The 24,985-nt window shown below is 43.3% G+C and overlaps 1 protein-coding gene across 2 annotated transcripts in view; it reads right to left on the bottom strand.

Moving 5' to 3' along the window:
• Window positions 1–24,985, bottom strand: part of IQGAP1 (IQ motif containing GTPase activating protein 1) — a 179,893-nt gene that overhangs the window by 125,888 nt on the left and 29,020 nt on the right. Inside the window, exons 1-3 of one of the 2 annotated variants that reach the window (XM_073304653.1) lie at window positions 1,299–2,752; window positions 965–1,121; window positions 471–548 (exon numbers count right to left, since the gene is read on the bottom strand). In XM_073304653.1, coding sequence (XP_073160754.1) covers window positions 471–548; window positions 965–1,121; window positions 1,299–1,324 — 261 coding nt within the window. In that variant the 5' untranslated portion in view covers window positions 1,325–2,752. Of the gene's footprint in view, window positions 1–470; window positions 549–964; window positions 1,122–1,298; window positions 2,753–24,985 lie in introns of those variants that run through there. The other variant, XM_073304652.1, reaches the window with a different exon arrangement.

The raw sequence follows: 24,985 nt of genomic DNA, 5'->3' as shown, positions 1-24,985 counted from the left end.
AAGACTTGATTTGAATACTTCAGGAGACAGAGAATCCACCACTTCTCCACAACAGATGGAAAAACCACCACTTCCAACAACTGTTGCTCCTTTTATCCATGATTTTCCTATGATGATTCCTAAAAATTGCCATGACCAAACCGTAGCTCAGGCATGCTGCTCAACAGAATGAAAAATAAAAATTTTGTACTGCAGATCTCACCCAAAATAATGAGCGTTAAGCATATGGTACTGAAGCAGGAATTCACTGCTTCCCAATCATACAAACAGGGATGGGAATGGAATATTTTAAACTTCAGGATTTCTAAGGAGAACCAAATCTAGGAAACTAAGAATTATCTATACATAGATATATAGGATAACTAAGAGGAGAATATAGATATATAGGATAGGCAGAGTTTATTGAATCCTGTGTACTGGCAAATTCATCCCACAACTTTCAAAGCCTGGCGTTGCAGTGCAGAAATTACCTTAGGGAGGCCGATTTCAGCCATGGCATTCAACCACTGAATAACATTATCAGTATGCCGGAAATGGAGACCAGTTGCCTGAAATAAAGAGGGGGAGGGAAAAAAGCATATGAATCATCACAGCCACTGTGAGTACTAAGGAACTTTACTAAGACATGCATCTGATCAGTGCTACTTACAACAGCTAAACTCTTCCAGGGATCTGAGGTCTTAGGTACTATGATGAAAGCTTTTTACAGCCAGTTATATTTAAGGCTTTCCAAAGGCCAGCTTTCTCAGATTCTCATATGCACACAAACTCAGACAAAACTAAAGATCTTCCTTCATCTGATATTCTATAGTTCAGGAAGAGTTAACTTACATTTTTTCAGTCTAAATTTGCCACAATTACTCACTCATTCACTGACAGTTCCTCTACAACCATATGACCTGAAGTCTCCCTCCTATCTCAGGTCTCTCTAGCCAACCTAGTTCCCAGAACGGAGAGATCTCACCTTATATCTGGTTTGTTCCCGGTCATAGATTTTCTTCAGAGACACCACCTTGGGGGAGAAAAAGTTTCCAAGTTTGGCTAGATAGACTCCATTCCTTAGCCCCTCCTCCAGCTCTGTTGTGGGAGGTAGATCCTCATTAAGGCAGGCCTCCATCCATCTGAAAATGTAAAAAGGACAGGAGTGGGTCATTTGAGAGCTTTTAAGATGTGTTCCATTTACTCTCCTCTCGGGGGACATTAGCTGCTCATTTTCTGAGCAAGTTCAGTGTTGCTGCTGCCACATCTTTTCCCATTGTATGATTTATGTATTAGGCACTGATGTAATCGCAACTTACCTACTGAATCCAATGCCGAGCAGCATTATAGGGTCAATGTCTTTCTTGTCACCAATGCCTTTATTCAATCAGGTCCTACACGTCAATTTGAGTCACTGTGACTAATTTGTACCCTTTTTGGGTTTCTTTGGCAGTTCAACAGACCGAGTAATAAAGATCTACTTTCTGCAGCTGAACAATTTCAGCAACAGTACAACAAAAAAAATCTCCAAAGAACTCAGTGAGGAGGTCATCTTCCTCAAACGAATATATTCCACAAACTTTAAATTGGATTGCAAGCCAAAGGAACTGCTTCAAGAAATACTCAAACTTGGACTCTCTATGGTGTTTCCTAGTGTCACAATTGCATTGCGTATTTTTGTCGCTTTGCCTGCATCAGTGGCTTCAGGTGAACGCACCTTCAACGTGCTGAAGCAGGTAAAGAGCTATCACCGTTCAACTGTGGGACAAGGGTGTTTGAATGGGCTCGCCATGCTTAATATCAACTGTGACATTGCAAGAAAGCTACATTTTTCCTCAATAATTAGTGCATTTGCACAGAAAAAGGCTAAAAAAGCATTTGTTAAATAAAAAAATATTCAAATTATGTCTCACTCTCTTTCTGGTGCCTTATTTTGTTTTCATGTGTCGTCATTTTTTATTTTTATTATGGCTAGGGACCTCAAAAGCTGAAAGTGGCTCGAAGCGGAGAGGGCCTGAGAGCAAGGGATGCAGGGGTTCCATATCAGAGCCACAGTTGGAAAGAAAGAACTGAGTATTGGTTGAGGATGCTCCATCCTTTACGCTCTCAGCCAGCAGTTCTCAAACTGTGGGTCAGGACCACAAAAAGTGGGTAAAAACCCTATTTTAATGGGGTCACCAGGGCCATCATTAGACTTACTGGGACCAGGGTCGGAAGCTGAATCCTGAGTGCACGTGCGCATGCACGCACACACACACACACACGGGGCGGCGGGACTCAGGCTCTGGCCTCCTCCCCCACACCCACGGCACTCAGGCTCTGGCTCCTTCACCTCGGGCAGCGGGGCTTGGACTCCTCCCCGCCCCTGGGGTCATGTAGAAATTTTGCTGTGATAAGGGGGTCACAGTGCAATGAAGTCTGAGAACCGCTGCTCTCAGCTATGGGAGACGGGATGGCACTCAGGGCACAGGTGTGGCCCCAAAAGACACTGCTAGTCATAAGAATCTGATCTCATACAAATGAGGCACATGTGCACCAAGAGTAGAATCTGTGCAGACAATCACTTGAAGAACTTGATCTTTCTTTCATGACAACCCTGTTAACACAGCAGCCTCAGTGCATTTATCGTTGGCAGAAGAAGGCTTGAAGTGTTCTTGTGTTCCTGCATCTGAGTGACAACTGGAGAGACCATCCCATGCAGCCCATCAAAAAAGCAAAGTGTCTTGAAATTAATGAATCTGTAATTCAAGAAGGATGTTGAAAAATTGGAATAGTTCAGAGAAGAGCCATGAGAATGATCAAAGGATTAGAAAATATACTGTATAGTGACAGACTCAAAAAACTCAATTTATTTAGCTTGACAAAAAAGAGGTGACTGGATTACAGCATCTGCATGGGGAACAAATATTTAAAAGTGGTCACTTCAGTTTAGCAGAGAAAAGTACAACATGACCCAATGGCCAGAAGTTGAAGCTAAACAAATTCAGACTGCAAATAAGGCATAAACTTTAAACAGTGAGGGTAAATAATCATTGGAACAATTTCCCAAGGGTTGTGGTGGATTCTCCACCACTTACAATTTTAATAGCAAGACTGGATGTTTTTCTAAAAGGAAATTACTCTAGGAATTATTTTGGGGAAGTTCTATGGCCTGTCTTATACAGAAGATCAGGCTAAGTGATCCCAATGATTCCTTCTGTCCTTAGAATCTATGAATCTGTGAATTCCCTATAGACGAGTGGCCATGCAGAACTGCAAATTCCCATTCTTGGATTCTTGAGATGGGACAAACTTCCATTCACAGCTTCTTGAGGAAGAGCACAATAAGCAGTTCATTATCCCAGGGGAGCAAGCAAAGGGAATGTCTAATTTACAATCTCCCCACCCTCTGTAGCTACCATCAAGTAAAAACAAGCTTCAGTGTTGGCTTTCCACTCTTCCCAGCCTGCAACATTCTAGGCAGACTGCCAAGAACTGAGGAGGCACCCAAGTGACACACCTAGTGCAATGACAAGCAGCAGTTACTACACATTTTAACCTTTTCATGCACAAGAAGAGAATCCAAAGCAGGAAAATTCAATTTCTTCTTTAGATTTTTCAATTTTACCAAATTCCCCAAGTGTGTTACAAAACAAACAAAATCAAATCATGTCTAGCTGACATTTAGGGGAAACAAATAGACCTCTAAAAATACCCTCTCCAGTGCATCATGTGCCCAGCAAAATAGACAGAAGCCAAACAACTATTTAGATATTTGGTCACCACTTACTCAATAGACAAAGTACGATTCACCTGCAAAAAAAACAACCAACAAAACCTGGCCAATTTTTTGGAATATTAATATTCAGTAGACATACCTGGTCTGTTTAATATGTGCAATCAGAGACTTCACTCAATTTAATAAATTAGTAGAAATGACATGACATATTGTAATGATGCTCACTCTGTAATATGTCAACATTCGGTTAAAGCAATCTGATGACTGTGTTACTGTATAATCTCTCTTTAAACAAAAGCTTCCTGTGGCAATTATTGTTTTGTTTCTGAGTAACAGCCGTGTTAGTCTGTATTCGCAAAAAGAAAAGGAGGACTTGTGGCACCTTAGAGACTAACCAATTTATTAGAGCATAAGCTTTCGTGAGCTACAGCTCACTTCCTCAGATGCATATCGTGGAAACTGCAGCAGGCTTTATATATACACAGAGAATATGAAACAATACCTATTCCCACCCCACTGTCCTGCTGGTAATAGCTTATCTAAAGTGATTTCCAGCACAAATCCAGGTTTTCTCACCCTCCACCCCCCCACACAAATTCACTCTCCTGCTGGTGATAGCCCATCCAAAGTGACAACTCTTTACACAATGTGCATGACAATCAAGCTGGGCTATTTCCTGCATAAATCCAGGTTCTCACATCCCCCCCACCCCCATACACACACAAACTCACTCTCCTGCTGGTAATAGCTCATCCAAACTGACCACTCTTCAAGTTAAAATCCAAGTTAAACCAGAACATCTGGGGGAGGGGTAGGAAAAAACAAGAGGAAACAGGCTACCTTGCATAATGACTTAGCCACTCCAAGTCTCTATTTAAGCCTAAATTAATAGTATCCAATTTGCAAATGAATTCCAATTCAGCAGTTTCTCGCTGGAGTCTGGATTTGAAGTTTTTTTGTTTTAAAATAGCGACCTTCATGTCTGTGATCGCGTGACCAGAGAGATTGAAGTGTTCTCCGACTGGTTTATGAATGTTATAATTCTTGACATCTGATTTGTGTCCATTTATTCTTTTACGTAGAGACTGTCCAGTTTGACCAATGTACATGGCAGAGGGGCATTGCTGGCACATGATGGCATAGATCACATTGGTGGATGTGCAGGTGAACGAGCCTCTGATAGTGTGGCTGATGTTATTAGGCCCTGTGATGGTGTCCCCTGAATAGATATGTGGGCACAGTTGGCAACGGGCTTTGTTGCAAGGATAAGTTCCTGGGTTAGTGGTTCTGTTGTGTGGTATGTGGTTGTTGGTGAGTATTTGCTTCAGGTTGCGGGGCTGTCTGTAGGCAAGGACTGGCCTGTCTCCCAAGATTTGTGAGAGTGTTGGGTCATCCTTTAGGATAGGTTGTAGATCCTTAATAATGCGTTGGAGGGGTTTTAGTTGGGGGCTGAAGGTGACAGCTAGTGGCGTTCTGTTATTTTCTTTGTTAGGCCTGTCCTGTAGTAGGTAACTTCTGGGAACTCTTCTGGCTCTATCAATCTGTTTCTTTACTTCTGCAGGTGGGTATTGTAGTTGTAAGAAAGCTTGACAGAGATCTTGTAGGTGTTTGTCTCTGTCTGAGGGGTTGGAGCAAATGCGGTTGTATCGCAGAGCTTGGATAAATGGACACAAATGGACACATAAAGAATAAATAAATACCCAGATAATCCTGGTAAGTGACCCACACCCGTCAGAGGAAAGCAAAATCCCCCTCAAAATCACTACCAATCTGACCTGAGAGGAAATTCTTTCCCAACCCCATATGCGGTGATAAATTAGACCATGAGCACATGAGCAAGAACCAGCAAACCAAACATTTGAGAGACAGACTGCTTGGTGCCACCCAAGATCCCTGGCCCTCCCCGTCCAACGCCCCCATCTCCAGCTGTGGCCATCCATGATGCTTCAGAGAAAGGAGGTAATAAAACAAAACAAAAAAGATTCAAACAGAATACATTGGGAAGAGGGGGGAGGAATCCCGTCCTGACCCCTTCAGGCCATCATTCAACTATCCAATCAACCCCTTCCTCCATAAACAGAACAAAGCCTGGAAGAGCAAATGCATCTTCCAAAATCTAGGTTGCGGGCGAACAAATAGGGTGGCTGGGACTGCACTGTTGCCAGCCCAGTCCATTGAAACTAGATCATCATCAGATAGGGAAGCTCAGATGACCACAACAGCCACAGAATCACAAGTGGAGAAGGTCTCTCAGGTAACAAATACCCTAGCCATTTAGAACCTTATAGATCAGGTCCAATACCTTAACTTCACTCAGAAATCAACTGCTAGCTAAAAGAACATACAGCACAGGTATAACATGCTCTGTGCATGAAACACCACTAAGAAGTGGGTATCAATATTCTTCAGTAGTTGCAATTTCCATATGGCTTGAATGTATAGTCCCAAGCAAAGCACACAGCACTAATTTAACAGTAAGTGAATATAGTTCCCACACTGCTTCAGACACAGGATACATACAATGGATATGATCCAAATCTGTTTCAGTGTTTCGCCCCTGCTAGCCTATGTCACAGAAATGTTCAAAGGCAAAATAATCTCAATGTGGCCACACAGAACAATCACTTCTGGAATGAACAGGTGTTCTTCCACAGTTTATTTAAACAATGCCTTCAGCTTTGAGAGATTCCTTATACTTTAACATGAGTAATACAAATTGAACCAGTAATCTGCCAAGCCACTAGAAATTTAAGCGCACCCATGTATGCAGAAAAATAGGGAATGCCCTTCCTCTCCCTCAGACAGGCAGAGCAGTCTTCTACAGCAGCCGGATAGGATTATTATTAATCGTTTAAATTACAGTAGCACCTAGGAACCTCAGTAACAGGTCAGAGCCCTGATGTGCAAAAACAGTCCCTGTCCCAAAGACCTCACAATCAATATGATAGACAGGATGAAGCTAGTAAACAAAACAGAAAAATGAGATGGTGGGAGGGTATTGGGGGTAACAAAAACAAAATCGTTTAGCAGTAAAGCAGAAGTCACAGTTTGGCACTTGTCTAACCAATGACATACAGATGAGATTTGTAGGCACCACAGCAGAGGTAGATTTTAAGAAAGAATTTAAAAGAGCATACAGTAGCAGCTCTCCAAATTTTACTGTTTGCAGAGTTTTCCCCATGCATAGAGGACTGCTTGGGAAAAAGTGCAGAGATGTTTTAGGGAGAAGAAATAAGGCAAATGATCAAGACTGTTGTCAATGGTCAAGCAAAGGTAGAGGCTGACAGCTTGATAAATTAGTAGACGTAATAGAAAAGGTTCAGCTAACCTGGGAAGGACCCTAAATGCAAGGATAAGGAGCTTGTATTTGATGCAGAGGAGGAGCAGCCAGTGGATGGAGGCAAAGAGGGAGTAATGATGTGACAAGGCAGGAAGATGATCCTTGCAGCTGGGTTTTGAATTGACTTGAGAGGGACAATATGGGAAGTGTCAAGGCCAGAGAGAATGAGACAGCTGAGTCATGAAATGAGGAGGATTGAACAGCCCTGGCAGCCTAGGTAGAGAGACAAGGTCAAAACTTTGAAATTTTATGCAGATAGAAAGTTGCAAGACCTGGATACGGCCTTCATCTCTGTGTCAAGACAGAGGGCAGATGAGAAAGAGGACTTCCAGATTACAGGCCTGAGTGACAAGGAGGAGGATGGTGCAGAGAAATGTGGGAGAGGGTACGGGGAAGAAAGATCAAAAACTCCGTTTTGGTCATGTTGATCTTAAGTTATCAGCTGGACATCCATGTTGTGATGTTAGAAAGTAAAGGCCAAGATGTGAGATTGGAGGGAGGGAGACAGGCCTTTCGAAGAGATGTACATTTGCAAGCCATCAGAGTAGAGAAGGTATTTGAAGCTATGTTTGTAGATAAGAGCACCTAGAAATAGGGTATAGAGCCTAACTAAAAGAAGGTTGAGAGGAGATATGATTGCTCTCTATAAATATATCAGAGGGATAAATACTGGAGAGGGAGAGGAATTATTTAAGCTCAGTACCAATGTGGACACAAGAACAAATGGATATAAACTGGTCATTGGGAAGTTTAGACTTGAAATTAGACTAAGGTTTCTAACCATCAGAGGAGTGAAGTTTTGGAATAGCCTTCCAAGGGAAGCAGTGGGGGCAAAAGATCTATCTGGCTTTAAGATTAAACTTGGTAAGTTTATGGAGGAGATGGTATGATGGGATAACAGGATTTTGGCAATTAATTGATCTTTAAATATTCATGGTAAATAGGCCTAATGGCCTGTGATGGGATGTTAGATGGGGTGGGATCTGAGTTACCCAGGAAAGAATTTTCTGTAGTATCTGGCTGGTGAATCTTGCCCCTATGCTTAGGGTTTAGCTGATCGCCATATTTGGGGTCGGGAAGGAATTTTCCTCCAGGGCAGATTGGAAGAGGCCCTGGAGGTTTTTCGCCTTCCTCTGTAGCATGGGGCACGGGTCACTTGCTGGAGGATTCTCTGCTCCTTGAAGCCTTTAAACCACGATTTGAGGACTTCAATAGCTCAGACAGAGGTGAGAGGTTTTTCTCAGGAGTGGGTGGGTGAGATTCTGTGGCCTGCGTTGTGCAGGAGATCGGATTAGATGATCATAATGGTCCCTTCTGACCTTAGTATCTATGAATAAACAGTAGGAGCCAAAGACAGAGCCGGGGGGAATGGGGGTGGAGACACCTATAGGAGAGGGGAGGAGAAGGACCCACCACGCAAGACACTAATGGAGTGGTTGAAGAACCATGAGAAGGATGGCATCACAAAAGCCAAAGGAATGCAGTATTTTAGGAAGTAGGGTATGGCCAAAGCTACGCAGAGAGCAAGCAGGATGTAGAAGTGGAGGTCCTATGATTTGGCCAGAAAGTGGTCATTCAGAACCTTCATGAGAGCAGTTCCAGTTGAGCAGAGGAGACACGAACCAGATGGGAGTGGTCAAGGATGGAATTGGAGGAGAGGAACTCAAGGAAGCAGTTCTAGGCAGCATATTGAATGAACCTGGAGATAAAACAGAGACAAGGTGACAAATAGACAAGCAAGTGGGATCATGGGTGTGTTTCCTCATTAAGAGGGAGACTAAAGCATGCTGGTATTGTGAGGAGAGGAAGCCTGAGGGGAGAGAGACAGAGTGAAGGAAGGGGTCATTGGGACAAATGTAGGAATTATAAAGAGGAGAGCAGAGGGGACACTTCCTTGTCAATGATGAGGCTGAGGACAGGAAGAGGAAGATCACATCAAATTGTGTTGATTTTCTCCTTCAAAATGACTGAGATCCTGTCCTTGCCCACAGTTTTCACTCTAAGATTTAAGAAAGGAATCAGAGGTGGTAAATAGGGGGCTAGGAGTGGAGGCCTGGGATTCAATTAGGGTGGAAACATTGAGTTGTCTAGGTAGAAAGATGGCACAATTGGAAAAAAGAAACCACATTGTAGAGCCGGAAAGCAACATGACTAAGACTACCACAGAGATGGAAGTTCCCTATTTACTCCTCCACTAGCTACACTAGAGTGAAATATTACTATTACAGCACTAAACCCCTACTTTCTGGCCTGAAATTTCTCATGCCACTCTCCGTCCACAGGTGAACCTTAGGAAAGTTTAAACAAAATTAGTTCAGCCTTCTGAATTAGTGAAGTATGAAATACATTTTTCTCACTTTTTCGGGGGAAAAAAGGTAATTGTACTTTTTTGTATCAAAAACTCAAAACCAGCGTGATTTTCAAACTTAATATGTATAGGAACAGTCATTGTACACATCTGAGACAGTCTGTTAAAATGGACACATTCAAAGCAACTGAAAACAAGGTACCTAGCATGTGCAGCATATAATTTTCCTTAATGAAATAAGCATGAATCACTCCTGATAACAATACAGGAACATCTGGCTCAAAGAACAGACCTTGAAATGAACACTATTTAAATAATTACACAATGCTTAGTCCTTTCACTTCACTCTCAACTCCTTCGCGCTCTATCCTCCAGTGCAAAAAGTCTGTCCCTCACAAACCTCCAGCTCGGGTTCACTTCCTGTTTCTCCACTCCTGTTCTTATGCTGCTGGTTGCGTCTGGAGAAAGTCTGTGCATGGTAATGCAGATGTCCTCCATTACAAATCTGTTCACTCTTCCTTCAGCACTGCCATATACAATTGTTCACATCAATTACCTTGAACTCTTTTCCTCCAATTCTGCCCTGGATCCCTCTTAGTCCAGCTTCCACCCTTTCTACTCCACTTAAACACACCCATTGAAGTCTCTAACTATCTCATTCTGACCATATCTCAGGGCCTCTTTTCCATCCTCATCCTTCTCAACCCTTCTTCTGCCTTAAACATGACCAATAATACTTTCCTTCTCAAAATACTGTTCTCCTTCAGCTTTAAAACACAGCACTGGTCCTCCTTCTACCCTTCTGGTCATTTCTTCAGCATCTTTCAATGGATCCTCCTCTTTCCCTCTACCATGTTCTGTAAGGGTCCCACAGGGCTTCGTCTTCAGTTTGCTCTTCTCTCTCTCTCTTTCTACACCTTTTCTTTGATCTAGATCTCTTTGCATGGTTTCAACTACCATCTTTAAAGTACTGACTCTTAAAGCTATCCTCTCCACTACTGAACTGCCTCCCTCAATCCAATCCCACATCTGTTTCTGGAAGCCTCTCCATCAGTTTCAAATTTGGTATGGTCAAGAGCAAGCCCCACATCTTCCCTCCAAAACTTTCCCACTCCCCACATTTCCTATCATTGTTGACAACATCAACATCCTCTCTCTCCTCCACACTGCACATTCAGGCCATGTCTAAATTCTGATACTGCTTCCTCCACAACATCTTTAAGATAAGACATTTGCTGTCTGTCCAGTCACCTAAAATTCTCATTCAGGACCTCACCATATTGTCTTGATGACTATAACCTCCTCTTCCTCGGCCTCTCCAACACACAAGTCACTCCTTGTTCCCAACAGATACCTCTTCAATTCACCTTCAAGCCTATGAAAAACAACCAGCCTTTTCTTCTATTGCATTATTTTCTCACCTCTCTGCTCCACCAATGATGCCCTCCTCAATATCCTGTTCATCTGCTTTTCCCACAATTAGCTCTATGCTACCACTTTGCACAGAATGCCCTCCCCAGGTTGAATACAAATATAGAATCATAGAAGATTAGGGTTGGAAGAGACCTCAGGAGGTCATCTAGTCCAACCCCCTGCTCAAAGAAGGACCAACACCAACTAAATCATCCCAGTCAGGCCTTTGTCAAGCTGGACCTTAAAAACCTCTAAGGATGGAGATTCCACCACCCTCCTAGCGAAATAATGGTTTCCTAATATCCAAACTAGACCTCCCCCACTGCAACTTGAGACCACTGCCCCTTGTTCTGTTATCTGCCACCACTGAGAACAGCTGAGCTCCATCCTTTTTGGAATCCCCCTTCAGGTAGTTGAAGGCTGCTTTTAAATTCCCCCCTTACTCTTCTCTTCTGCAGACTAAACAAGCCCAGTTCCCTCAGCCTCCCCTCATAAGTCATGTGCCCCAGCCCCCTGATCATTTCCGTTCTGCTGGACTCTCTCCAATTTGTCCACGTCCTTTCTGTAGTGGGGGCCCAAAACTGGACGCAATACTCCAGATGTGGCCTCACCAGTGCCGAATAGAGGGGAATAATCACTCCCTCGATTTGCTGGCAATGCTCCAAATATATATTATTTAAATCAGATTTTTTAATTTACATGTTAGTTCTTTACTTTCTTTCTATTTTTCAGTTTTCAACTAATGAAGTGGACGGTTTGCTCTGGTTTCTTTAATTAATTTCCTGTTACCAGAATTTCAGATTTTGCAGAGATTTTTCCTGCTAAATTTCACATTTAAAGTGTTCACAGATTCATAGATATTTAGGTCAGAAGGGACCATTATGATCACCTAGTCTGACCTCCTGCACAACGCAGGCCACACCTCTCACCCACCACTCCTGCAAAAAACCTCACACCTATATCTGTGCTATTGAAGTCCTAAAATCATAGTTTAAAGACTTCAAGGAGCAGAGAATCCTCCAGTAAGTGACCCGTGCCCCATGCTACAGAGGAAAGCGAAAAACCTCCAGGGCCTCTTCCAATCTGCCCTGGAGGAAAATTCCTTCCCGACCCCAAATATGGCGATCAGCTAAACCCTGAGCATATGGGCAAGATTCATCAGCCAGATACTACAGAAAATTCTTTCCTGGGTAACTCAGATCCCACCCCATCTAATAGCCCATCACAGGCCATTGGGCCTATTTACGATGAATATTTAATTACCAAAACCATGTTATCCCATCATACCATCTCCTCCATAAACTTATCGAGTTTAATCTTAAAGCCAGATAAATCTTTTGCCCCCACTGCTTCTCTTGGAAGGCTATTCCAAAACTTCACTCCTCTGATGGTTAGAAACCTTTGTCTAATTTCTAGTCTAAATTTCCTAGTGGCCAGTCTATATCCATTTGTTCTTGTGTCCACATTGGTACTGAGCTTAAATAATTCCTCTCCCTCTCTGGTATTTATCCCTCTGATATATTTATAGAGAGCAATCATATCTCCCCTCAACCTTCTTTTAGTTAAGCTAAACAAGCTAAGCTCCTTGAGTCTCCTTTCATAAGACAAGTTTTCCATTCCTCGGATCATCCTAGTAGCCCTTCTCTGCACCTGTTCCAGTTTGAATTCATCCTTCTTAAACATGGGAGACCAGAACTGCACACAGTATTCCAGGTGAGGTCTCACCAGTGCCTTGTATAACTGTACTAAAACCTCCTTATCCCTACTGGAAATACCTCTCCTGATGCATCCCAAGACCGCATTAGCTTTTTTCACAGCCGTATCACATTGGCGGCTCATAGTCATCCTATGATCAACCAATATTCCAAGGTCCTTTTCCTCCTCCGTTACTTCTAATTGATGCATCCCTAGCTTATAACTAAAATTCTTGTTATTAATCCCTAAATGCATGACCTTACACTTCTCATTATTAAATTTCATCCTATTACTATTACTCCAGTTTACAAGGTCATCCAGATCCTCCTGTAGGGTATCCCTGTCCTTCTCTAAATTGGCAATACCTCCCGGCTTTGTATCATCCACAAACTTTATTAGCACACTCCCACTTTTTGTGCCGAGGTCAGTAATAAAAGGATTAAATAAGATTGGTCCCAAAACCGATCCTTGAGGAACTCCACTGGTAACCTCCCTCCAGCCTTACAGTTCACCTTTCAGTAGGACCCGTTGTAGTCTCCCCTTTAACCAATTCCTTATCCACCTTTCAATTTTCCTATTGATCCCCATCTTATCCAATTTAACTAATAATTCCCCATGTGGCACGGTATCAAACGCCTTACTAAAATCTAGGTAAATTAGATCCACTGCGTTTCCTTTGTCTAAAAAATCTGTTACTTTCTCAAAGAAGGAGATCAGGTCGGTTTGGCACGATCTATCTTTGTAAAACCATGTTGTATTTTGTCCCATTTACCATTGACTTCAATGTCCTTAACTACCTTCTCCTTCCAAATTTTTTCCAAGACCTTGCATACTACAGATGTCAAACTAACAGGCCTATAATTACCCGGATCACTTTTTTTCCCCTTTCTTAAAAATAGGAACTATGTTAGCAATTCTCCAATCATATGGTACAACCCCTGAGTTTACAGATTCATTAAAAATTCTTGCTAATGGCCTTGCAATTTCATGTACCAATTCCTTTAATATTCTTGGATGAAGATTATCTGGGCCCCCTGATTTAGTCCCATTAAGCTGTTTGATCTATGCTAGAAAACAAGTCTAGAGTCTCATTAACATCCTATGAGGACATACACCAAAACACAAAATTGCAGATAGCCCAAGCTACATTTGCAACCAACACCACCTTCCCATAGACTGAATATCCATACAAGTCAAAAAACCTGAAATACTTCTATCGGGATTTCCAATTTGATGCTGATGGGACTTTTGCTCCTAAGTCACTTTACGAGCTTTTGAAAATCCCACCCTTAGGTACCTAAATATAGGCTTAGACAATTGTGTCCTGTGTTTATATATATGTTAACATTGAAGAAATTGTTTTGAAATGTTTTTCTTAAAAAACACAATTTTAGACCTTGATGCTACAAACACTTATGGATATGGAATACCTATGGATATGGATACTTATGGAAGCCAAGGAAAGTGTGGGCCCCTTAATGAATGAGAGAGGGTACCTAGTGACAGAGGATGTGGAAAAAGCTAATGTACTCAATGCTTTTTTTGCCTCTGTCTTCACAAACAAGGTCAGCTCCCAGACTGCTGCGCATCACAACATGGGGAATAGATGGCCAGCCCTCTGTGGAGAAAGAGGTGGTTAGGGACTATTTAGAAAAGCTGGACGTGAACAAGTCCATGGGGCCGGACGAGTTGCATCCGAGAGTGCTAAAGGAACTGGTGGCTGTGATTGCAGAGCCATTGGCCATTATCTTTGAAAACTCGTGGCTAACGGGGGAAGTCCCGGATGACTGGAAAAAGGCTAATGTAGTGCCCATCTTTAAAAAAGGGAAGGAGGAGGATCCTGGGAACTACAGACCAGTCAGCCTCACTTCAGTCCCCGGAAAAATCATGGAGCAGGTCCTCAAAGAATCAATCCTGAAGCACTTACATGAGAGGAAAGTGATCAGGAACAGTCAGCATGGATTCACCAAGGGAAGGACATGCCTGACTAATCTAATCACCTTCTGTGATGAGATTACTGGTTCTGTGGATGAAGGGAAAGCAGTGGATGTATTGTTTCTTGACTTTAGCAAAGCTTTTGACATGGTCTCCCACAGTATTCTTGTCAGCAAGTTAAAGAAGTATGGGCTGGATGAATGCACTATAAGGTGGGTAGAAAGTTGGCTAGATTCTCGGGCTCAACGGGTAGTGATCAATGGCTCCATGTCTAGTTGGCAGCTGGTGTCAAGTGGAGTCCCCAGGGGTCGGTCCTGGGGCTGGTTTTGTTCAATATCTTCATAAATGATCTGGAGGATGGTGTGGATTGCACTCTCAGCAAATTTGCGGATGATACTAAACTGGGAGGAGTGGTAGATACGCTGGAGGGCAGGGATAGGATACAGAGGGACCTAGACAAATTGGAGGATTGGGCCAAAAGAAATCTGATGAGGTTCAATAAGGATAAGTGCAGGGTCCTGCACTTAGGACGGAAGAACCCAATGCACAGCTACAGACTAGGGACCAAATGGCTAGGCAGCAGTTCTGCGGAAAAGGACCTAGGGGTGATAGTGGACGAGAAGCTGGATATGAGTCAGCAGTGTGCCCTTGTTGCCAAGAAGGCCAATGGCATTTTGGGATGTATAAGTAGGGGCATAGCGAGCAGATCGAGGGACGTGATCATCCCCCTCTATTCGACATTGGTGAGGCCTCATCTGGAGTACTGTGTCCAGTTTTGGGCCCCACACTACAAGAAGGATGTGGATAAATTGGAAAGAGTCCAGCGAAGGGCAACAAAAATGATTAGGGGTCTGGAACACATGACTTATGAGGAGAGGCTGAGGGAACTGGGATTGTTTAGTCTGCAGAAGAGAAGAATGAGGGGGGATTTGATAGCTGTTTTCAACTACCTGAGAGGTGGTTCCAGAGAGGATGGTTCTAGACTATTCTCAGTGGTAGAAGAGGACAGGACAAGGAGTAATGGTCTCAAGTTGCAGTGGGGGAGGTTTCGGTTGGATATTAGGAAAAACTTTTTCACTAGGAGGGTGGTGAAACACTGGAATGCGTTACCTAGGGAGGTGGTAGAATCTCCTTCCTTAGAAGTTTTTAAGGTCAGGCTTGACAAAGCCCTGGCTGGGATGATTTAATTGGGGATTGGTCCTGTTTTGAGCAGGGGGTTGGACTAGATGAACTCCTGAGATCCCTTCCTACCCTGATATTCTATGATTCTATGATATGCTTAACTTTAATACTTAGTTCTTACAAAGGCTTTTCATCAATAGATCTCAAAGAGCTTTACAAAGGAGGCCAGTATCATTAACCAAATTTAAGTCAAGGTCCAGGGGATTATTCATGTAAGTAAAGTTGTATACTTGCTTAAATATGTGCAGGATCATGGCCTTAATTTTCTTTTATGTCTATAGCAATTTTGTAAAATTCAAATGAGTGGCATTTTAAAACAGGCATGATAATTTAATTAAAATTTTAATAGAGTTGCAATAGCACAAATTTTTCATTAGTTTTACAAAGCCCCAACATGATTTAAATCATTTTAACTGTTTTAAATTATTTAAAATTACCTTGATTTAAATCACTCTTCCCAGAAGTTATGAGCTCAATGCAGAAATCACTTGGTGAAAGTTTGTTGATTGTGTTATACAGAAAGTCAGGTTGGATGATCATAATGGTTTCTTCTAGTCTTAAAATCTATGAAAAACAACAAGCCCAGACTCCCTTTCTAGCTGCTGAAACTCACCCACTTCTCCAGAATCTAATGGTCTCTCTAAAGCCTTTGTTTAGAATGTAAAATTGTGACAGAGGGGGTTGGGAAGTAGGGACAGAGTCGAGTTTGTCTTTTCCTCCTCTAGTAATCTGGAGGGAAGGCAAAAGGCAGGAGAATGAGGTTTCCCATACACACAGCTAAGAAGGGTGTTTTGGGATAGGAGAGCTCCAAACAAACCTGAACCTACTACCAAAACTGAAACCAAAGACAGGCCTCTCCTAAAGGAGTCAAAGACAGCACCCTGGTGAGGAAATGAGAAAATGGTGAGAATCTTTGCTTCAAAATGACTTCCTGTCAATAGGTAACTAATTCTAGCTTTCTCCTGCTGCACAGCTCTGCACAGCATCTGAAACACACAGCTGCAGCAAAAGAAACTCCAGTGAGAATCTGGCACCAATTCATTTGCAGGAGAAAATCTCCCAAGCTGAAAGATCACAATGAAACTGTCAATTAGAAGCCAAAACTGATCCAGGAGTAACCAATAACCAGCAACTCAATTCGAACTAAAAATGACAAGCCATGCAGGAGTGAGACTTTGAATAACCACACATTCTACCTAACAAAATACAAAGAGATAGAAAGCGGTTTCTTCTGTCTCCTTGAAAAACTGTCTTTCCCTGCTTCTCCACCAGGTCTGCCCATGCTAGTGGAAATATCCTAGTTAAATTTATATCAGTGGACTTCCCGCAATCTCATCTAGTGTCCAGCACCAAGAACCAGCTCCAAAATCCAGTATTTCAAACATTATTGGACATTCATAGATTCAAAAGCCAGAAAGGACCATTCTGATCATCTATTCTTAACTCCTGTATAGAGGTATATATGCCACAGAACTTCCCCAAAATAATTCCTAGAGCATATTCATTTTGGTCCTACAGAGTGCAGTGCCAGGCTACCACATGCAAATTGAGGAACACCAGCCAGTATAGTCCTGGCAATAGCTGTCTAATACCAGGCAATCAAGTTCATCTATCTTAGTATTTAGACTTCTAGCATATGTATACAAGCACTTATAAAATCTGTCAATATTTAGGTATCTGCCTTCATGTGATGTAATTCAATGGGACTCTTTTTCGCTTGACTGTTTCTTTTCAGCTCTGACCTGTACTTTATTAACTTCTATCCTCTCATCTTTACTACGAGATAGAGCATCCCCTTTAATAAATCCTCCCCTAAGGGATGTCTGTCTGAAACATGTGCTCCTCCACACCATAGAATCATAGAATATCAGGGTTGGAAGGGACCCCAGAAGGTCATCTAGTCCAACCCCCTGCTCAAAGCAGGACCAGTTCCCAGTTAAATCATCCCAGCCAGGGCTTTGTCAAGCCTGACCTTAAAAACCTCTAAGGAAGGAGATTCTACCACCTCTCTAGGTAACGCATTCCAGTGTTTCACCACCCTCTTAGTGAAAAAGTTTTTCCTAATATCCAATCTAAACCTCCCCCACTGCAACTTGAGACCATTACTCCTTGTTCTGTCATCTGCTACCATTGAGAACAGTCTAGAGCCATCCTCTTTGGAACCCCCTTTCAGGTAGTTGAAAACAGCTATCAAATCCCCCCTCATTCTTCTCTTCTGCAGGCTAAACAATCCCAGCTCCCTCAGCCTCTCCTCATAACTCATGTGTTCCAGTCCCCTAATCATTTTTGTTGCCCTTCGCTGGACTCTCTCCAATTTATCCACATCCTTCTTGAAGTGTGGGGCCCAAAACTGGACACAGTACTCCAGATGAGGCCTCACCAATGTCGAATAGAGGGGAACGATCACGTCCCTCGATCTGCTCGCTATGCCCCTACTTATACAGCCCAAAATGCCATTGGCCTTCTTGGCAACAAGGGCACACTGCTGACTCATATCCAGCTTCATATACACCTGTCATCTCTCCCCAGCCTTTAGTTTAAAAACTCCCCTACAACCTTTTTAATTGTACATGCCAGCAATCTGGTTCCATTTCCATTTATGGTACAGCCTGTCCTTCCTGTATAAGTTGCTCCTTTCCCAAAAGGTTCCCCAGTTCCTAATAAACCTAAATCCCTCCTCCCAACACCATTGTCTCATCCATGCATTAAGACCCTGGAATTCTGCCTGTCTAACTGGCTGGGAGCACGTGAAACTGGAAGAATTTCAGAGAATGCTACCATGGAGGTCATGGACTTTAAATCTCTTATCTTGCAGGACCTCTGTTCTACCTCTCTCTACATCACTGGTACCTATGTGTATCACAACCATCTTCTTCTTTTGGAAGCACTACCTCAACCCTATGGGATGGGTCCCAGAACTATGTAGAAAGCAGTAAAGGCTTTCTGCGGATCTGAACAATCTGTGCTAAATTCTATAATAGACCATAGTCCCAACTGTCTTTATTTCACTTGGCATGGGACTCATAGTAGATGCATACATCTGATCTGAAGAGGCAATTCTCAACAGAAAACTGCCTGCCCTGTATCCATACTTGATCACACAGCAGCACAGGAATCCTAGGGGAGGTGCCAAGACCCGAACTTTTTGTTGTTTTTTTTTTTTTTTTTTAACATAAATACAGCTCTCAGAGCATACGTCTAAACTACTGCACCAAACAAAATACTGAAACACCAGCTCAGAAGATACAAAAAAGGAGACAGAATGGGAAGGCACTTGAGAGTCCCAGAAAAAATCTTTGGACAGGAGAGAGGAAGAGAGCTACTGTCTCAGACAAGTAGACAGAATTTTCATGGAGTTCTGATATAAGCATAACCTGTTAACTTCACAATTAATTAAGAAGAAAACAATGTACAAAGCAGAAAAACCCTGAAAGGGCCTCATTACCTGCCATATGGACTTCTATAATTCATAGATTGAGGCCAAGAGGAAGCATTATGATCATCTAGTTTGACCTCCTGCATTACACTGGCCATAGATTTCACCCAGTGATTCAGGTATCTACCCTTACAACTTATGGTTGAACTAAAGCATGTCTCTCCTCAGATCCAACTTCATTTTCTCCTTTAAAAATATTTATTAAATGCCTTCTTTGTAGTCCCACTGCCTGTGCCAACAGTTGGTGAATATGAACTTGACGCTTTCCCTTCCTAGCATCAACTCTACCATGTGTGCTGTGTTTGCCAAAAATGCCGCCACAGAGGCAGGGAGAAATTTTCAAACAAATTTTAAGCCTATAATTCTTGGAAATAGAATTATTATACATTCAACACCTTCTAAACAACAAAAGCATCTTATTGTAACAGCTAATTGCCTTAATCACTGACCATTAGAAAGAGGCAGGATTGGCTCAACTGGTTACTCAGAAGGCAAGGTGGAACAAGTAGAGCACAATTAGCATATAATCTCTCAGCACGATAGTTAAGTTTATCATACAAAGTACTACAAAAGCTTAACAGAGCCTGAAAGTCAAGAATCAGTATGGTAAATCTGACAGACCTGGACAAAGTTTACTACTCAGTGTGTATAGTTCCTCTCCCTTTTCACTGAGTTCCATGTTCTGCCACATGCCCTATCCACACCACCATAAAAACCAAAACCAAACAAAACAAATGCTACTCTAAATTTAATTCAGTGCAAGCAGCTGCTACTCCTCAGTTCCCTTTCTGCTTTTCATTACTCTTTCCAATGAGTCATTCAGAACGAGGAAAAGATGGTGGTACTCTATTCCAATCCTCCCCCATCCTTCACCCACTGCTCAATAAATACAGTTCTATATGCACATTCCAAGATATTTCCAGTCCAAACTGTTACTCCCAGCCAATTGCATGAGGTCATCAATGAAACAGAAAAGGAAGCTGGAGAGAAACATCTGCGGAAGTCTAAACAGGAGCTGACACAAAGCTCCAGCTGAGCTGATGGGAATTAGACAATACCTCATTCATCCAACAACTGATGGTAACAGAAAATGGAATCCTGCTTACGCAGCAGAATCAGTAAGCCTCACTATCAGGACATCTTCATATTGACCTAGCAAGAATGGTCCTTCCAGGAGTCAGAAAGGAATTCTGTCTTCCTATTTACCCAAACACTGGCTTCTAGATTTTCCTCAACTATTTACATGCATGACATTAGGACTCTTTGTATATAAAGATAATCCTACAAACATGTAGGATAACCCTATAACAACTGCCTAGTCATGTCATGAATGGGATGGCAGTCCCTAGGGGTGCAAATGGGGCTCTGCTACTGCAGAGAGCCAAGAATGGGCTAGCAAAGGCAACTGGGGACAAAGGCGCATGAGGCTGCCCAGTGCAGTGAGATGGGATAACTGGCCTCTGCTCGCCCTACACTGATTCTGTGAGCGAGGGAACTAGTTCCACTCTGATTTACACTCTTACAATTGTGTAGCTCATTGGGCCAAGTCCTGTGTCCTGTTCCAGCTGCTTTCTGCCTCTTTGGCAATGCAAGGCAGCCATAAATGGCTGAGGATTTGCCATGCATACAGGAAATCCTATCTGAAAGGGGGTTCCAAAGAGGGTGGCTCTAGACTGTTCTCAGTGGTACCAGATGACAGAACAAGGAGTAATGGTCTCAAGTTGCAGTGGGGGAGATTTAGGTTGGATATTAGGAAAAACTTTTTCACTAGGAGGGTGGTGAAACACTGGAATGTGTTACCTAGGGAGGTGGTGGAATCTCCTTCCTTAGAAGTTTTTAAGGTCAGGCTTGACAAAGCCCTGGCTGGGATGATTTAATTGGGGATCGGTCCTGCTTTGAGCAGGGGGTTGGACTAGATGATCTCCTGAGGTCCCTTCCAACCCTGATATTCTATGATTCTATGTTCACCACTGTTGCCAACTCAGGCTAAACTGTAGTCAAGATAAGTACTATGTGTGGGGAAAATGGAGTTTAGGGTTAGAAATCAGATACAGGAATTATCAGATGTCTAAAGGTTCTGGACTTTTAAAATTTAAAGATAATGGCATAGGAAAGCCAATTATATGAATACTCTTAAAATTAACCAGTCTCTAGTTGCAAAAAACACAGAATGGCTTCCATCAATAACCCTGCTCACCACAAATGCTCTGAAATCTGGGGTCACTCCATATCACAGATTCACAGGGTCTGGTCTATGCCCATTCTGTAACCAGTCTCTTGGGAATGATCCCTTCGATGTGCTGAACCCCAAAGGTCTGCACAGTTCCACAGGGGCAGGCCCATGACCTCCACCATTCCATAGCTAACTGATAGGTCTCAAAACTTAATTGTAGATGGGGAATCATCATGAAGTGGGTGTGTTTCTAGTGGGGTCCCACAAGAATCAGCTCTTGGCCCTATGCTATTTAACATTTTAATCAATGTCCTAGAAGAAAACAAAATCAGCACTGAAAGTTTGCAGAGGACACAAAAATTGGGTGAGTGGTAAATAATGATGAGGACAGGTCACAAATTCAGAATGATCTGGATTGCTTGGTAAACTGAGTGAAAGCAAAAAATATGCATTTTAATAGATCTAAATGTAAAGGTATACATTTAGGAACAAAGGATGTAGGCCATACTTGCAGGATAGCGGACTCAACCTTGGGAAGCAGAGATGGTCGTAGAGTAATCGTTCCCAAGTAGGGTCACTCAGTCAGCAGATGGGATGTAGCAATCCTGAGCATGCAGAGGACACCATTTTACAATATGGCAGTCCCTGCAAATCGTGACCTCACGTGCGAGTCACCCCACATGGAGGACACTATTTTGTTCTACAAAATGGCACCGTTCAGGCAGCATGACCTCACACATCACGTATGTGCAAGGTCATGCTATGCAGAGGATGCTATTTTGTAAAGTAAAATAGCTTCCTCCATGTGGGGTGACTGCACATATAGTGCATGAAAGTGGAGGATGCCATTTTTAAATGGTGCCTCCCGCACTGTCTGGGGATGCAGAAAGCAGTACAGGTGAAAATGGAGTCATGCAGGGAAAACTTTTGGGAACTGCCATCATAGTGGATAATCAGCTGAACATGAGCTCCCAATATGATGCTGTGCCCAAAAGACCTTATGCAATCCTGGGAAGTATAAACAGGGGAATCTTGAGTAGGAGCATAGGAGCAGTTTGACTTCTATGTTTGGGGGGCAACGCCAGTCAGGCCAATGGGGCCATGCGTGGAGGGGCAAATTCCATACCTGTCCAAGGCTTGCATTTTGGGGCAGGTAACACCCCCACCCCATCTGTCCCCCAAATGACGCTGTCGCTGGGTAGGTACACTCCGTCCCGTGCGCTGGGTCACATATGTTGAGAAAAAGGGAAAAAAACTGTAGCAGCCAGTTAGGTCCTGTGTTCATGACCCTGACTATAAAACATAGCAGTATAGCCTGGTGGCCGGAGTCAAAGCGGCCCTTCCTTACAGGGCAGTGTGGTCTAATGGCTGGAGTTAAAGCGACCCTTCCACTCATGGCCGCGCCGCCTAATGGCCAGAGTCAATAAGGGCACCCACTTCTGGGGTACTGTGTGGCCTATTGGCTCACTGGAGAAGTGATGTGCCACCTAGGGGTGTGTGGCACCCAGGATAGAAGGACTCAGGACCTCCCTGCTCCTCCGAGTCCCAGCCCAGGCGATAGTAGGGCTGCTCACCACCTAGTCAGCAGGGATCCTCCTGAAACACACTGACTGGTTCCCCGATTCACTCACTGGAGAAAAGTCTAAGTCCCCTAGGCTGCTTGGTACCCTTTCTCCCTCAGCGATGCTCCACAGTTCCCACGGGTCTCTGGGGTCTTCAAGTGGCATAGCTCTTGCTGGCGCAGTCGCTTCTCCGGGCTCATCGGGTAGCCTGGAGTCCATCTGGAGCTCTGCGTGCCATTGCTCTGTAGTTGGGGCTTGTAGCCGCTCCCTGGAAAGAGCCTGCCATCTGCGTTCTCCCCCTTCAGCAGCTTGCCCAGACTGAGTTGGGCTGCTTCCTTTTATACTCTACCTCCAGGCTGAGCATGCCCAGCAGAGTCAGAGGAGCAGGGCTTCCTCAGCCTGCAAAGCACAGTTAACCCTCTCGGAGCTAGTGCAGGGTAGGTACACCCCATCACAAATGTCCATGAGTAGTAGAGAGGTTATTTTACCTCTGTATTTGGCAGTGGTGTGACTGCTGCTAGAATATGGCGTCCAGTTCTGCTGCCCAGAATTCAAGAAAGATGTTGATAAATTAGAGAGGGTTCAAAGAAGAGCCATCAGAACGATTAAAGGATTAGAAAACTTGATGTATAGATAGACTCTAAGAGCTTAACCTATGTAGCTTAACGAAGAGAACTTTAAGGGGTTACTTGATGACAGTCTATAAGTACCTCTATGGAGAACAAATATTTAATAATGAGCTCTTCAGTCTAGCACAGAAAGGTACAGCATGATCCAATAGCTAGAAATGGAAGCTAAATAAGTTCAGACTGGGAATAAGGCATAAGTAGTCTCTCTGTTAAAGAAATTAACTATTGGAAAAATTTACCAAAGGTTCGCAAAAAGAAAAGGAGTACTTGGGGCACCTTAGAGACTAACCAATTTATTTGAGCATAAGCTTTCGTGAGCTACAGCTCACTTCATCGGATGCATCTTTGGTTAGTCTCTAAGGTGCCACAAGTACTCCTTTTCTTTTTGCGAATACAGACTAACACGGCTGTTACTCTGAAACTTAACAAAGGTTGTGGAGGATTCTCCATCACTGACAATTTTTAAATCAAGATTGCATGTTCTTCTAAAAGCTATGCTCTAGAAATTATTTTGGGGCAGTTCTATGGCCTGTGCTATACAACAGGTCAGACTAGATGGTCACAATGGTCCCTTCTAGCCTTGGAATGTATGAAACTGGGCCTTCGCCTGAGTGATCCCTCTCTCTCTCTCCATGGCTACCTGCAACAAATCCAGTAACGCCAGATTCCTGTGGGAAACCCATACCCCTTTAGGGCACCCCATACCCCTTTAGGGCACAATGCTCTCGTTAAGTATTTGAAGTGACACCAGGAAGCCTTTTAAAAAACAAGGTAATAATTTATTAGTCACCTAGCATACAGAATTTGAAAGTCCTTGGGTCAGTTTAAAGCAGCAAAGATACAGGCCTGGTCTAGAAATTTATGTTGGTTTAATTATATTGTTCAGGGGTGTGAAAAATCCAGACGCAAGAGGCATTGTTAAGACTACCGAAGTCCCAATGTAGACAGAACTAGGTTGATAGAAGAATTCTTCCTTTGACCTAGCTACCACCTTTCGGGAGGGTGGATTACCCACTCTGATAGGAGAACCCCTTCTGTCCATGGACGGAGTGTCTACACTGAAGCACTACAACAGCATAGCTATGCCAGTGTAGCTTTTTAAGCGTAGACATAAACTAAGGCCTTGTCTACACTGGCAAGTTTCTGTGCAGTAAAGCAGCTTTCTGCCTTGTAACTCCTGAGGCGTACACACTGCCAAGCCACTTAGTGCACAGAAACTGCGCAGTTGCAGCACTATAAAAAAAAACACAACACACCCATCCCAACGAGAGGCGTACAGCTTTCTGTGCCACAGCTACAGCGCTGCGGTACCAATGTAGACACTGTGGTGATGACAGCGCTGCGATTGGCCTCCGGGAGGTGTCCCACAATGCCTGTTCTCGCCTTTCTGATCATCGGTTTGAACTCTACTGCCCTGCCCTCAGGTGACCAACCGTCATCCCCACCCCTTAAATTCCTTGGCAATTTTGAAAGTCCCCTTCCTGTTTGCTTGGTGACACGGGCAGTGGTCTTCGCACATCATTCCAGGTGACCATGCCGGCTCCACGCACCAGGTGACCCCCGCTTGGCACAATGCCAAGCTGCTGGACCTCATCAGCATTTGGGGAGAGGAGGC

This window comes from Lepidochelys kempii, chromosome 10 (genome assembly GCF_965140265.1).
Source record: "Lepidochelys kempii isolate rLepKem1 chromosome 10, rLepKem1.hap2, whole genome shotgun sequence".
In the NCBI taxonomy this organism is placed as follows: Eukaryota; Metazoa; Chordata; order Testudines; family Cheloniidae; genus Lepidochelys; species Lepidochelys kempii.
The sequence above is the reverse complement of the archived record's forward strand: the minus strand, read 5'-3'. Positions and strand labels throughout refer to the sequence as shown.